This window comes from Lates calcarifer, linkage group LG1, assembly GCF_001640805.2.
Source record: "Lates calcarifer isolate ASB-BC8 linkage group LG1, TLL_Latcal_v3, whole genome shotgun sequence".
In the NCBI taxonomy this organism is placed as follows: Eukaryota; Metazoa; Chordata; class Actinopteri; family Centropomidae; genus Lates; species Lates calcarifer.
Genome location: NC_066833.1, coordinates 21,850,016 through 21,865,149, shown reverse-complemented (window position 1 = coordinate 21,865,149; position 15,134 = coordinate 21,850,016). Strand labels below are relative to the sequence as shown.

General features: G+C 40.6%; 2 protein-coding genes across 9 annotated transcripts in view; both read left to right on the top strand.

Annotated features, from left to right (window-relative positions):
• The first annotated feature begins 1,216 nt into the window (after window positions 1–1,216).
• Window positions 1,217–5,033, top strand: uchl3 (ubiquitin carboxyl-terminal esterase L3 (ubiquitin thiolesterase)). The gene is made up of 9 exons (XM_018702783.2): window positions 1,217–1,369; window positions 1,547–1,558; window positions 2,234–2,362; window positions 2,551–2,707; window positions 3,034–3,119; window positions 3,591–3,638; window positions 3,786–3,861; window positions 4,032–4,090; window positions 4,199–5,033. The coding sequence occupies exons 1-9, from the start codon at window positions 1,328–1,330 to the stop codon at window positions 4,286–4,288; spliced, it is 699 nt and encodes a 232-aa protein (XP_018558299.1). The 5' UTR covers window positions 1,217–1,327; the 3' UTR covers window positions 4,289–5,033.
• A 1,303-nt stretch (window positions 5,034–6,336) lies between these two features.
• Window positions 6,337–15,134, top strand: part of lmo7a (LIM domain 7a) — a 48,263-nt gene continuing 39,465 nt past the window's right edge. For 3 of the 8 annotated variants that reach the window (XM_018702700.2, XM_018702699.2, XM_018702694.2), the window contains exons 1-3: window positions 6,338–6,814; window positions 7,035–7,149; window positions 13,070–13,140. In XM_018702700.2, coding sequence (XP_018558216.1) covers window positions 7,081–7,149; window positions 13,070–13,140 — 140 coding nt within the window. In that variant the 5' untranslated portion in view covers window positions 6,338–6,814; window positions 7,035–7,080. Of the gene's footprint in view, window positions 6,815–7,034; window positions 7,150–13,069; window positions 13,141–15,134 lie in introns of all 8 variants that reach the window. The other 5 variants (XM_018702695.2, XM_018702698.2, XM_018702701.2 and 2 more) reach the window with 3 other exon arrangements.

Below are 15,134 nucleotides of genomic sequence, written 5' to 3'. Positions count from 1 at the left end.
TTTCCTAATTAACTAACTATATTAATTAGTTAGTAATTAGAGTCAACTCTGACAGGACTGAAAATTTGAGAAATAAGTGTTCATGTGAAACTTTGCAGCTAGGATCTGATTATTACATATAAGGGACCTTTTGCTTTTGCTCAGTGAACTACAAAAATGTGCTGTAAACAATATTGTAATTTGTCTGATTAGCAACATCTATTTTAGGCCAGCATATCCTAGAAGGTGGCTCCAAATGGTTCCTGCCCAAACACAGCTACTGCAGTGCATACAAAGAAAAGTAATACAGCAGGAGATGGACATGGTAAAATGGGCATCATGCATGTTTTCGCTGTGCCTGTGTGTGTTCTCTCTGGGTACTCCGGCTTCCTCCCACAGTCTCACACATGCCACAGGCTTGGTTAATTGGTGACTCTAAATTGCCCATAGGCATGATTGAAACTGTGAACTGTTGCTTATCTCTGTATGTCAGCCCTGCAATAGACTGGTGATCTGTCATCCATTGTTAGCTGGGATTGGCTTCAGGCACCCACAACCCTCAATATGATGATGGATATGTTTTGTACCCTCCTGTACAGTTACATGGGAAAGACATTCCACAGTTTTGGTTTGTTCATTGTCATCTGGTATGCCCATGGATGGATTAACTTCAGAGAAATACCATTTGAAATAGGTTGATTGACAATTGGCAGAGGATATTAAATTGCTGTATACCGATTCCACAGATCGGTCTGATTTACTGTACACTGAGTCCGAAGCTAATGAAGAACAACAGCGGCCCCGTGCGGCGGACACATTTTAGAGCTACACACTGAGTGAGCCGGTGCCTTGATTTGAAGGGAAGTTGCGTTATCATTATTGTTTTTAAAATTAGAATAATTATTATCACTGGGCTGAAATAATATTTAAAAACAGGTACGCAAACAGAATCATATTAAAAGGAAAGAACTACCACAGCCGCTGAGAATCAGTGTCTCTGAAAAACGTCCATGACCCTGGATTGGTCCATTGTTTAGCTGATAATGTGGGCAATACTTTCAAAAATTATTCAAAAATCCTTAATTTTTCAGACAAATAACTAAATCAAAACAATTTGGAGCACAAATATAGTAATAATAAATATATACAACGTGTTTATTTGTGCTTTAAGAGTCTTGGTCTTGTGCATTTCTGCTTTACAAAGAAGTAAACACCCCTGCGTTTTACTCTTAAAGTCAAGGTGCACTCTTCAGACGCGGAAGCGATTTCCAGCTGTCAAACAGATTTTTGCAAATCAGCCTCAGCTTTCGGCTTAAAGGCAACTAAAGGCATTTAACGTTACTTTAAAATGGACTGTCCACGCTGGTTGCCTCTGGAGTCAAATCCAGAAGTATGTATTGTTGATATTTCTATCACAGTTTTATCGAAGTCATTCATTCACAAAAATGTGAGGGCCAGCTAACCGATGCTAGCAGAAAGAACAATGCTGAAGCCGGCTGTGTGGCCGCTTTGCCAAACAGCAACAGCAGTTTGATTAACATTATTTATTTATGTCTTTTCTTGTCAGGTCATGACAAAGGTGAGTATTTTCTTCTGAATGAATTTAACACCAGATGGGACCTGAATAATCGGCGGCAAAACGACAGCAGACTGAGGCACAAGGCCTACCCAGCAGCGATGCTACATCCAACGTAACATTACCATTAAATAATAAAATCAACAAAGTAGTGTACCTCTGTCTGATAAACATGACAGGAGACAAGTCATGTAGAATTTGACAAAACCATAGCCACACCGTATAGCTAGCTGCATGCCAGTGGATAGATACATTTCACAGAGCTGTCCATAATACTTTCTACTATGTCTACCTGACAGCATTACCTCTGATCTGCATTAATGGCGAATAAATACCTGATGCAACCCCAGACTGATTTGCATTCATTACATTTGCTGTTAAGAGACTGGATGTTACCACTTTATCAGTCTATAAATGTCATCAAAGACAATAAACACTGGGTACTTATGTGATTCTTTACTAATACCAATAACTAGTATCAAAATACATAGTTTGCTATCCACTTTTTTTTTGGAAATGATTATTAAATTATGGACATGTAAAATAAAGTCTCAGTCGTAATTTTGCTTTGTGCAAGTATTTTATAGAAACAAGACACAGAACTTTCCTCAGAGGTAAACTCTTTATGTAGCTTTATGTCTTTGTATGCATACAAACTTACTCTCAGCTTTTGTGCAGTTTGTTAATTGCCTGGGTATGAGGCCAACCTGGCAATTTGGAGATGTATATGGATTGGATCCAGAGCTTCTCAGCATGGTGCCAAGACCTGTGTGTGCAGTGCTTCTCCTCTTCCCAGTGACAGAGAAGGTACTGCAGTCTATTTTTGTAACATCTTTGTTGTGTAATGTATTAATTGTATGTCAGTTAACAAAAATAGACATCATTCTGTGTATTTCAGCTTCTGATATCCATGCATTTTGTTGCTCAGACTTATTTTCATTACTATATGAAACTGTGTTCAACAAATATTTCTTTTCTCTCATGCTCCTGTCCAGTATGAGGCATTCAAACAAGAGGAGGAAGAGAAACTCAAGGATCAAGGACAGGAGGTCTCTCCTGACGTCTACTTCATTAAGCAAACCATTGGAAACGCCTGTGGAACAATAGGGTTAATTCATGCGGTGGGAAACAACCAGGCACACCTGGAATTCGGTAAGTAGTTATTCCATTCACGTCATAGGGGATGTCAGAGATGGGAAAGATTCCTTTCTTTACAACTTAAGAGCCAGAACCCATCAATACAGTTTTATGATTGAAGGCTGGATCATGTGAGGACTGAATTAATGTTAATTGGTGATATTACATTATTTGGGTTTTATTACATTTTGAGCTATAACTAGTTGAAATAATTGCAGTACTTTACAATACATAATCTCCTGTTAGAATGTCTATGTATTGACATATCACCTAGGTCAAATACATTCTTGCTTGCAGACAGTTTATTCTAGATTTTACGGTGTGTTCTTTCTTCTCCTCAGAGCCAGATTCTCCTCTTAAGAAGTTTCTTGAACAAACCTCTAAAATGACCCCAGAGGAAAGGGCTGCCTTCCTGGAAAAAGATGAGGTGGGCAAACGCTCAAAAGCAAATCTTTGTTGAGGGATGGCATGGTGATGTGGTCAGAGATGGAAACACGAGTGGAAGACTACACTAAGGTTTTGGATTTGTTTGGCCTGCTGCTCACAAAAAAGAATTAAGAGTTTGCACTTCTGGGATATATATTTTTTTAATTCTTTCAGCCAGTAAGAGGACAGATGAAAAAATGGTTTCCCCACAGGAATTCAAAACTGTCACATAAACTTCATTAGTATCTTGTAATTTTACTTGAGGGAATTCAACATGTAAGATTACAAGATGATCTCAACATGGAGAGGAAACATCTGTGTTTCCTAATATCCCCTTTTACAGTGTTACAACACAAGCCTGCGAATATTTATCTTGAAAAAGTTAGAATAAGCAAAAAACTGTAAACTTTAAGGAAAAAAATACCATGAAGTATAATACAAGAAAAACATGTTTTCCTACTTCTTGTTTCAGAGTATACGTGTCACACATGAATCGAGTGCACAAGAGGGACAGACTGAGGTTTGTATTGAGTTTATTGAGTTACGTTGTCTGAAGTTGCCTCTGACAGAGATAACACCACATGATTTCTGTTGGAACTTTGTCGCTTAATGTAAAGTCATGTATTGAACTCAGTGGAACTTTGTGTTTATTTCTTGTCTGTTATAGGCTCCAAGCTTAGATGAGAAAGTGAATCTGCATTTTATAGCTTTTGTGAATGTCGGAGGACAGTTATATGAACTGGGTGAGTTAACCGCAACTGAAGTTTGCTTATATTAAGAAAATGTTTAGTTGTTATTTGTGATGTTGTTGACAGTAATTACTTTAATTCCACATGCAATAGCAGTTCAAACACCATTGTAAAATTAACACTTTGAAATCTCCTGATAAAGTGTCTTTGTTTTTTACACCTAGATGGCCGAAAACCTTTCCCTATTGTCCACAGGAAAACTTCAGAGGATACCTTCCTCGAGGTACGACATTATAGAATTAAACAGACGTGTCTGTATAAAACTATGGATAAATCTGTTTAAGCAGATGTGCAGTTCATCCGTTTCTTCTTGTGTCTGACTGCACCACAGGATGCTGTAGAGGTTTGTAAGATCTTCATGGCTCGTGACCCTCAGGAGGTTCGTTTCACCATCATTGCCCTCTCCAAAGATTCATACTGAGGAAACGCCCTTGTGACCTGAGAAAACAAAGGAAACATTACTGCCAAACATTCTCAAGTGCTGACTTTATTGGAAAATTTGATTTGATTCTTTTTTTTCTTCCCCCAAATCACTGCAGCAAGTGATGTGAGCAAAATAATAAAATGTCAGGGATATCATTTAAAGTAATGTTCCACTTAGATGTTGTGCATTAGTTGAAATTGTAAGGGAATTGGGGTGCTGCTGTGCAACTAAAAGCGATTCTTGCTAAAATCAAAATCTTCCATTTCCCCGCTGCTGAAACATATCTAACTGTAATACAGATATCAGCTGTTCTCCATTAACACTGCACTAAAGCCTGTTTACATGGCGTGTTTGGCGTTTAATCGAGAAAGAAAATTCAACACATTTTCCGTGTCACTGAACTCAGCTTCTTTTTACTGTGGGTGTAACGATACATACTGTATGTAGTGAATTGTTACCTATCATATGTCTGATCACATGGTCAAAACCACCTGAAGACACATGATTTACAAGGCTTTAATTTCAGCCATGGCTTTGAGAAAGCAGATAGGCTTAATGCTGTTTTGTGCAGTAATGGTGTTATGAAAAGGTTATTTAAAAAAAAAAAAGAAACATGTCTCTGACATGTCTGGCTCACTTTCGCTAACTGAAGAATGCAGACAGTACATCCGCATGGAAGGTGCCTACATTTTTGTAATAAGAATTAGAAATTCTGTCAAATAAAAGGCAAATTTATTAAACATTTCTTTTATGGATTTTTTTTTTTCTATCTTAGCTTTGTAACTGGAATAGACATACCGCCCTATCAGAGCCTGAGGACAAATTAGAAAATTTACTGTCATACTGGTTTAAATCCCAAATGTGCAACAGACCTCTCCAAAAAGATATTTATATGAATGCAACCAGGAACCTGCTATCAAAGTTGCAAAATGAAGTCATCCTAATTTTACTGAAGCTCATTTTTGCTAATAGTCTGCTCTTTGTAAAGATTTGTGTTGCTGCTAGAATAACAAGAATCCTCCTGCTGTATATTGACTCACAATCATTAGCCTTTTTTAACTGGTTCTAATTAAGGATAGGGGGATGCAGCTCAAAACAGGAGCTGCAGTATTCTCTCAAGTTTATTTGGCTGCAGTCGCATCCTCTTCTTGGAATAAGGAAGCCCCAGAGGAAGAAGTGATGGCAGGAAGAGGAGATACCAGTTTCTCCACCATTAACACTGGAACATTTTCAAGGTGATCCAGTGCAGTGTCAGTGTAAATCTGAATTACACTGAAAAATTATAATAAGATATGCTATTCTTTTACAACAAGCTTAGAAAAATTGTGTTGGACTAAAGGGTCTTTAACAGCTTGACCCAAAGGGCTTCTCAGTCTGGTAGACCTAAAACACCATGAGTCTCTTTTTCATTTTCAGATGATTCAAATCATCAAACTTGACACATAACTCCATAGGCAACCATTTGTGTGCTGCACCAGATAGACTTCTTGAGAGGCTGCTCCTCAGACGATGGTGGAACAAATGCTCACACTGTCTAAGTACAAATAGAACTAATGCCAATCTATTCAACTGAACCTCTGAATTCCAAATTTTATTTTTACAGCGAAATAAAATACCAAAGGTAAAAGTACTCATTATGCGGAATACCTGCTTTCTTTCTTTCATATTATGTATACAGTGTAGTTGAGGCTGAGCTCATTTTAACTACTCAAAATACTGTGGAGTATTTTAATCTAACAATGCATCCTTTGTTGTAAGGTGATTCTAGGTTTTGGAAGTTAAATTTGAATCTGCAAAGCAACTATAACTGTCAAATAAATGTAGCAGAGTAAGTATTTCCCTCTGAAATGTAGAGGAGTAGAAGCACCAAGTACTGTGGACTATTTGAGTTACGTTTTGCATGTTTTTCAGGCCCTCCAATGCACCCTATCCGCCGCTGGGTGGCGCTGCAGGAAAGAGATTTGTGAAGATTTGAAAGCGATGGGGAGCCGAACTCCTTCCAAGTATAAGAGTGTGCCTGGAGACCCAGAAACTTTTTTGACTTTTCATCTCCTCAGTGGTCAGCAGAGCGCACACTTAAAATGCTTTATCTGTTTTCCTGGGGAGTTCAACTGTAGTCTGAGAACATTTTGTCACTGCTTATTATTCGGTGTAGAGTTACACTATTGTGTATCTCGCCTGCTGTGGAAGCAGCAGTGAAAAAAACTGGCATCAAATTTATCTCCCAGAGAGAGAGAGAGAGAGGAAATAACAGTGAACGCAAAGTTCGCGTTCACCTGGAAGCCGCTCAAGGACCCATGGGTGGTCCCCGGACCTCGCTTTGGAAAATCTCCTTGCTGCCACAGCCTCCAACTCAGGCAGCTTAAACTTCATGAAAAGAAAAAACTTTCCTGTCAGTGCCTCTACCGGACGAGGTGAGCCCCGGGTAGACTTTGAAGACTACCGCTGCGTAAAGGTGGAGCGGACCGAGCGTGGCGTGAAAATACCGAGACAAACCCGCAGGTGTGTCGGATGAAAGAACAGGTAAGCGGCGGCGGCGGCGGCGGTGAGATGGTTATGATGCTATGGGAACGCATGACTGTTACACCTTACATTCACTCCTTGATGAGCTGGTGGTAATGAACAATAGGAGGCATTTTTCATGAATGAGGAGTGTGATTACAAGTTCACCTGTCCGCGTGACGAGTTTTAAGTCGTGAGTGAGTGTTTGAAATGGCCCTCATTTATGTCATCGGTTCATTAGGAACCGATTTGGCCCGCCGGAGCAGCTAGGACAATAACTTTCTGTGATGGAGTGGCGTGAGCAGTCCTCTGTCAGCTGCGACGAAGCCTACTTGGAGGCACAGAGGTGGATTGAGGTAAGTAAAAAAACATCTCTTTTTTTCCATCTTAAGTATGTCAGCAGCTTTGTTTATAGTCACAGACAGCATTTGCACAGTGGAAATAACATGCAGGCAAATTTCGTGTGCTCCTTTTGTGTGGATTAATTTTAGAGGCCTTTACCCTCATGTATGGAGGTGTTTGACTAATCTGAGTTTACATAAACCAGCCTTGAAAAGAGTAGATGAATTTCACCCTTCAATACATCACTGATTGAGAGGTATGTTAGTTAAGTTTATGGCTGAAAGCTGATCAGGTTTCACAGCTGCTTGCCCCCAAGCCCCAGATAATAGTAGCCTGGACCAGCAGATGTATGGAGGCATGTGTCACCCTTAACCTCACATCTCAGGTAACTGCTGAGATCAATCTTTTCTTTTAGCCACTAGAAATCTGTTGGCTTCACTAAGCTCTCTATCTTCCTCTATGTCTCTCTCTTAAGAATACAAGTACATGGCAGTGACCCCATTCATCATCATTGTTTGCCTGCTCCTCTCATTGTCAGATCTTGCCTAGACCTGCTCATCATTTTTTTTTTAATGTTCCTTCTTGGGCTTTGAGGCTTCAGTTGCAATCAGGTTGTGAGAAAAATCAGCAGAGCAATTAAGGAAAACTTGTATGAATGGCCTGAGGTATTGTACCATTCACGCGTTTGTGAGCACAGATCAACCCAGACCCATAAAATGACATGACATTTAGAGCTGTTTGATATTGAAGTAGCTGTTTTAGGTGTTAGGAAAGAATCAAGATATTTTTATTGTCATGTTGTGCCCCCTTTCTTTATGCAGTAATCAAAACCTATCCATTAGCACTTTCAATAACAGCCCCTTTTTATTTCTGAAATGTCAAATTATCTAAAGTTTCCACCCAACCTCCAGCCAGACTCTCATTCTTCCTTTTCTCTTTACAAGCGGGGCAAAATTATGTTCCCTCATCTCACAAATTCTCTCCCCAGCGGGGTGGCCGTGGTCGCTGCTGTAAGGCTGTAACTAAACAAATATTGTTCTAATTTCATGAGGGGTGAATCTGAATGCTTTCGATGTGACATCAGTGTCTCGCACACTTGCACACTGGCCCATTGTAGTGGTTTAGCTCGCGGACTGTGGTGGGGGCATGATCTCAGGCAGGGGCAGAAAGATTAGTTAGAGTGAGCAGAAAGCTGAACAAGTACAACAGGTAAAGGAACAGGACATGGGGCTGTTATATTAACTGTAAATGCACGAGAGGTTCTATCATAGAGGAAATACAAAAGCAATCAGAGACCAAGTTCTGGCATGAGGTGAACTGTTTCCCTTCAAAGAGAGACATTTTGTGGTTTTTTGTGGATTCTGCCACTGAATGATTAACAAGCTGCTTGGCTTCACAGCACTTTAAACAGAGGCATGTGTGCACGGCGAGGTTGGTGGTGGTGTTTAAAAAAACTAGACTAAATGGTCTGGAGCCTGTCACATGGACACATTCCTGCATTAGCTGCCATGGCTGTGAACGTAGCCCCCTCAGAGCTGGCCGGCTGTCAGCACAGGGCGTTGCGTCCTACAACCACAGGGCCTAGTGGAATAATAGAGGTCCTTGTTAATTGAATAGAAAGGCTTCAAGTGTGACTGTTATGACAATCAGGAACAAGTGGCAGTGTTTATGCAACTTGCAGGTCAAAAGATCATGTATATGGCTGTCTGTAAACGCAAACACAGCCTGTTATGAAATATTGGTTATTTAATAAGTGCTTATTAATTAGATTTTGTCTGTTTTAGAGCTTTTTATAGTTTCACGAATGCTGTTTTAGTAACAAGCATAGGTAACTGTGTCAAACACATCATACCAGTTTTTCTGTTTAGATTGCAATAGTCAAGAATTTGTTTTCTCCACTCAGTGAGGTGTTGGCCAGAATACTTAGAATACCTCGTAAAACAGGTTTTAGGTAGAGCTTCACATTAGCCACCCATGTGGTTGATGGCCATGTAACAACACAGGCTGTAATCTGTGTAAGATGTCAGCTCTAGTTTTGATTTTGCTCCCCTGTGTTTTGTGTGCAGCTGGTTGAAAAGGACCGTATTGTGTTCCTCCACATAATCTGGAACAAAGCAGCTAATCACAGGTAACACAACCGTGTGTGTTTCTTGAGATTTTGTTACTCATCCCGTTGTTTCTATCATGTGACAGTGAACCAACTCCGTTGCTTCGTTATGGGTTTCATGTATGTTGTTGGGGAAACAATGTAAGACAATTCACCTTTTTTTTGACATCTCAGAGACCAAGGTGATGTCTTTAAGTTTGTTTTGTTCAGCCACAGTCTGAAATCCAAAGGTATTAATTACATTTATAGCGATACAAAACACAGGAAAGCAACAAGTCTTCATGTTTGAAAAGCTAGAACCATACAAAGTTCTTCTTTTCAGAAAAAGATGTTTTAGTTTTTTGTGTTTTTTTTTTGGCATTTTCACAATATGTATGTTCAATCATGTGATCTACACAATCAAAATTCCCTTCATCTCCACTCCTGTATTGGAGTGACAGCAAAAATCTCAGAGATGGATATCTTAAAACCTCAAAGCTAAAACCATCTGCATTGCCATGAGGCCACAGGGCACGAGAAAATATACTTTTTAGTCAGTTAACCAACACTGTGATAAATTTGATCAGAGTTGTAAAAAAGACAAAATGGATATTTCCATCCATAACCTCTCTCCTTTCCCTCACTTCCACTCAGTAACATTCGGTGGTCCTGCCACCAGGATTCATGAATTGCCTTCTATGACCTATGTCACCGTGTTGCTGTTCACACCAGGAGATGTGTGACTGGATGGATCATTAGTCAACTCACTGTGGCACCCGTTCTGGGTTTTTTTTGACTGTTTTGAGAGGGAGCAATTAGAAACCAGGCCGCTTGCATTCAAACGTACTCGCGTGAAGCGGGACCTCACACAAGAAGCCATTCACTTGCAGTTACATGTCAGTGTGGTTCTGTTATTCTGATATGTTTGGTTTGTGTCAGTACAAATGGCTCCCACAGTGTTATTCTTGAGTCAGAACCCTGAGATATTTGGATAATGTCCCTGTTGCCCTCTGATGACCCACGCCCCTGTCCTCTGCAGAAGGAACAAAGAATTTTAGGAACAATTACTGAGTGGGGGGGGGGCTGTATCCGCACAACCTTGAATACTGATTTGCCTCAGTGCCCGGCATGAATAAACAATAGCTGTGGTCACGGACCCAGACGCTCCTCGATTCCCTTGATTATTTGGGTTCCACCAAAACACCATTCTTGGTTCACTCCAACAGCAATAATTAATTTCACACATGTATCAGAACACTTAAAGAGGCTGCAACATCCTCTGATGACCATGTTTTGATCTTTTAGTGTAGGGAAAAGTCATTGTGAGACTCAGTTCCTCGACACGTTCTGCAGCACATTCTTGAGGGGAGCGAGGGTGGGTTTGCAGGAAAGGCAAGCTGTTTTTGAAATCTCTGCTCCTGCCTTAAATCTCTCCGTTAAATCAGAACAGCAGTATGTTGCTGCAGATTAGAGTTGTTATCCCGCATGGCAGGTTCAGCAGGAGAGAGAGCGAGGGCACAGCAGGCGGGATCTGAGGGGAGTTAATACCACTAATGTTGAGGATAGAGGGAAGGCTTAGTGTCAGGGTGTGTCCCACCTTGCACACTTGGACCAGGAGATAATATCTTAATTAACCCATTCTCATTCATTCTGTTCAGCCGATGTAACTGCGATAAGAAGACAAAAAAAGACAGCAAAGAAAGAGTGACTCAGACTTACTGTGCCCATTCCACCTGTACTGTTTGTTTGCATGTATATGACTCCTAGCTGCTGCCCCCGCAAACATAGAACAGTAGGGGTCAGGATTTCATATGCCAAGTGCAGCGCCTGGCTGACAATACACTTAGCTGTAAAGTTTTCTTGCTTTGTGTGAATATTTGTGTGTGTGTGTGTCTGAGTGTTTGCAGCTTTGCATGTCTGCCTGTGTTCCTGTTTTGTGTTTTTTAGCGTCTGGCTATGATTGTATTTCTGTTCATGAAGGAGGAGCAGTCCAACACATCGGTATGCTTTGTAAACAAAAACAAGTATTTCCCAACAATAGCTTGATCACACTGGGCATTGTACAGAGAAACCTCAGACAGCTGCTGTGTCAGAACTTTAATCTCATTTATCTATTATAGCATGGTCTAATTCTCTTGGAATGATGGGTATTTGAGGCCTTGCCTTACTCAGGTTACTCAGGGTGTGTTCTGAGGTGTACTTTGTTTGAAAATAATAATAGTGTCTTCCCCTGCAATCTATCCAATTGCTCCGGTTTCTCCTGTCCTCTTCAGAATGACGGCCTGTACTTAGCTATGCCAACAATTGTTGCAGCTTTTGTCCCTTTCCCTTGAAAGGAAAAGGGACAAAAGCCTTCAGCCAAGGCAGCTTTGACCAATTTAGTTGGCACAACTCGTCCAACTTGTTCTGTTTTGCGTATTTGTGTATGTGTTTGTGCGTGCATGTAAGTACTGTTGTCAGTGCCAGATGTCCTACCATACATCTTGTACAGTAGTGTAAAATAAGTGCTCATCTGCCCTATTGGTAATGTAAATAAAGTAATTACCATATAGACTGAGAATCAAACACAATACAGTGTTTTTATATTTCATAACATATTTAGCAATCTCTGCTGTAACATCTGCAGAAATACCACTTTGCTTTGAGTATTACCAACTTTAAAAAAAAATAATACACATCCTCACACAACAGCTATCACAGAGCTTATTCTGCACCTAAATATGATTACAATGTGACTGCCAGTGTATACACAACCTCTGCCGAGGAGGTCAGGTTTGTTTGTTTGACTGTGAGTGCATAATTAAGCAGAATATCCCAAAAACTGATTCCAGTGACATGTGGGCCAAGACACAAGTCCTTAGTGTTTGTTATGGATCCAGATCCAGGATGTTTTTGAAAACATTTTCTAGACATTACCAGTTGGGGCATTTGGGAACATTTTTGATATTTACTCATGAAGTACTGCACTTATGTAGAAATTGTACGTATCCATTCATAAGTGTCTATAATGATGTCTTTTGATGTACATCCAGGAGCTGATAACATTTTTTTTGTAACGCTCTGTGGTGTGATGTACATTTTAACTGCTGACTAATGTAACTATTTGTGTTGGATTCAGTAGCTCAGGTACTGATTGGCCAAGTAGTTGATGGTGGAGACATTCCAACAAAACAGAACAGGAAGCTCTGTTAAGGAGTGGCCATCAGCATGAATATGATATCCCATAACAAACCTGCAGTTTCACATGGTACAGATAAGTACAGATTGTATTGCTGCAAATTGTAGACGTTAAAATGTACAGACAAGTGCTATGTTTCCAATCAAGGATGTTGTTTGCTCCTGTGTGCGTGCTGTGTATAAGCACATGTTTAAGTGTGTAAAGCTGCACGTCATGCATACAGTGTGTATATGTTTGCCTGCATAATGGCTCTTGGTGTTCCTGCAGTGGTGGTTTTAGATCATGGGAAAGGCATGAGGTTATAACACAGGGCTGTGTTCCTCCAGTGCTCCACATGCTACCATTGCCTTGCGGCTTTGGCAGCCTGGCTCCAGCACCGTTTTAGCACAGCTCTCCCGTTTACTAGCAGCTTTTAGCGTTAGAGTGAGAAGAGCCGAGGCGCTCTAGAGATCCCGAGGAATACCTGTAGGACTGAGCTCAAGCTCTGTCCCATAGACAGTGTAGGAACTCTGGAGGAAATTCCTCTTACTTCCTCTCCTACTGTTCTCAACATCCTACCTTTCTTCTCCAGCCTCCCCACCGCACCACACATGCACAAACCCCCGCCTCCTCTCCCCACCCAACCCTTCTTGCTGTTCTGCTCACTGTTTTTGTATCCCTTTTTTTCCAGGCAGTAACCAAGAAAAAATTTGGGAGCAACGACTTCCGATCAGCACTTGAGAATGGCGTTCTGTTGTGCGAGTAAGTACTCTGCTTTTCCCAGGCACCTCTCTTAAGCCACTCATTCATATGGAAGCCCTCTGCTCTCCTCCAGGTCTGCGCTCCAACGTAAGTGTTACTGATATTTCCCAGGCAGACCCCCTGCCGGGTCACTGTTTGTTTGTCAGCCACACAAAGTGAGCCAGTGTTTCGGGACAGCACAATGGAGGGTGTATTATGTAGTTATTTGATGTCTCCAGTGTCAGATCTGCCCTCTGTGGTCTTGTTTGAATATATAAAGTAAGATCTATTTCAAGTAGTGTTGTCTGTTTGACAGATGTTACAGATCTGTGGATAGGAGGATTGCCATCTTTACTTTAATGAGAGCTGTGAAAAGTTGCGTAGTGAATAGAAAACCTCCAGCTGAAACCACATGGGAGAGCCGGGGCACCCTGCTTTCTCATTAGCCTGGGTGCATCAAGAGTTTTGATGAGTTAGAGGAACAAATTTATCTACACAGAGCTGACTTTCACACGGAATCACTGACTTCTCTTCTAAGGAGCTGTGGAATTGTGGCTTTTTTCAGATCAGGGATGTGTGTGTGTGTGTGTGTGTGTGTGTGTGTGTGTGTGTGGGTGGGTGAGAAAGAAGGTTAGGATCATGTCCCTTTATACATTTGTTATGTGGGCAGCTCTGCTAGATGGACACAGTGATGTGATTTGCACGAATCAGCAGGAAGCTGTAATTACCAGCAGCCCGTGCACAATCTTCCGAACGTCTATTGGCACTGGTTCAAAAAAGAAGCCCCTCATTCTGCTGATTTGAGCCTGACTCCACTGTTTGCTCCCCCTCAGAGAACAACAGAGACACTTTCATTCAGAGAGCTGTCCGTGTTTTCTCAGCGCGAGGAAGAGGAAGACGGATATTAAATCGCTTTCACCTAGAAAATCAGCCTCCATTCCCATTGTGTTGAAGTTGACTTATCACAACAATTTGGGGAGGAATGTTAAGTGTGGGTCACACTTGATTATATCTGACTGAGCTTCCAGTCTGTATTATCTAATGAAATGATTACAGCTCTCTGTTGTTTCACTGCTGTATGACTTATTCAAACCTAAATGCCCTTTGTGTTCCTGCTTCACGTCATGTCATCCTATGCAAAGTCTTTTATCCCCTGTCCCATCCACCCCCAGTCTATCTGCTGAGACAGCTGCACAAAACACTTGCCTTAACAAATTTAGCCTCATATTGAGTCCTCTTGTTTTCCTTTCAAACAAGCAAAGGGTGTTACAGTTGTGTTTTTTGTTGTTGTTGTTACTTTACAGTTTCTGATTTTACATACAAAACATGATTAAGTTGTAAAATAGATTGAATTGTTATTCAGTAGATTTAACCACCCAACAGTATATATGTATTTGTAGTCCCATTAGCTCCATCTTGACCAGTCTCATCATTAAATGTTGTTTACATGTCAGTACATTATCTGCAATAACAACCAAATAATACATGACATAATATCACATTGCGGGGGGAGCCAATTAGTTACAGCTGAAACTATAAGTCGATTAATCTCTGGGTTGATCTACAGAAAGTCACTTCAACTATTTTGATAACTGATAAAGTTTGACTGTTCCAGCTGCTGTCATGGGAGAATTCACTTGCGTTTCCCGTCTTACATTATAATAAGCTGAAAATGGTTTTTGGTGACGTCTTCAGCCCTAGAAAATTGTGGTGGGCATTTTGTGATGTTTTACAGACCAATCTGTCTTTTTATTTATTTTATTTTTTGTTGTTATTATGGAAATTTTGTTTTTTTTACTTTTTCAACTTAAGAATCTCTTTCAGTAATTCTCTAAATAACACCAAAAATGCATTTTCCTATGTCAAAGTCATTACTGTTTTTGTGAACTGATACGTGGTTATTCAAGGTTTGTTTGGGGTTGTTTCAGTAGAAGAGGGTATGTTTTAGGAGCAGAGGACCCACCATGTTTACATCGTAGTGCAGCACTGGCCATTTACTAAACTGAAGCCAGGTG

What these genes read in the sequence shown, in the direction of transcription:
- uchl3 (XM_018702783.2), top strand. Translation starts at nt 1,328, where the DNA reads ATGGACTGTCCACGCTGGTTGCCTCTGGAGTCAAATCCAGAA. An exon ending in TCTTCCCAGTGACAGAGAAG is followed by an intron (nt 2,363 to 2,550) that starts GTACTGCAGTCT and finishes GCTCCTGTCCAG; the next exon opens with TATGAGGCATTCAAACAAGA. An exon ending in CCTTCCTGGAAAAAGATGAG is followed by an intron (nt 3,120 to 3,590) that starts GTGGGCAAACGC and finishes TTCTTGTTTCAG; the next exon opens with AGTATACGTGTCACACATGA.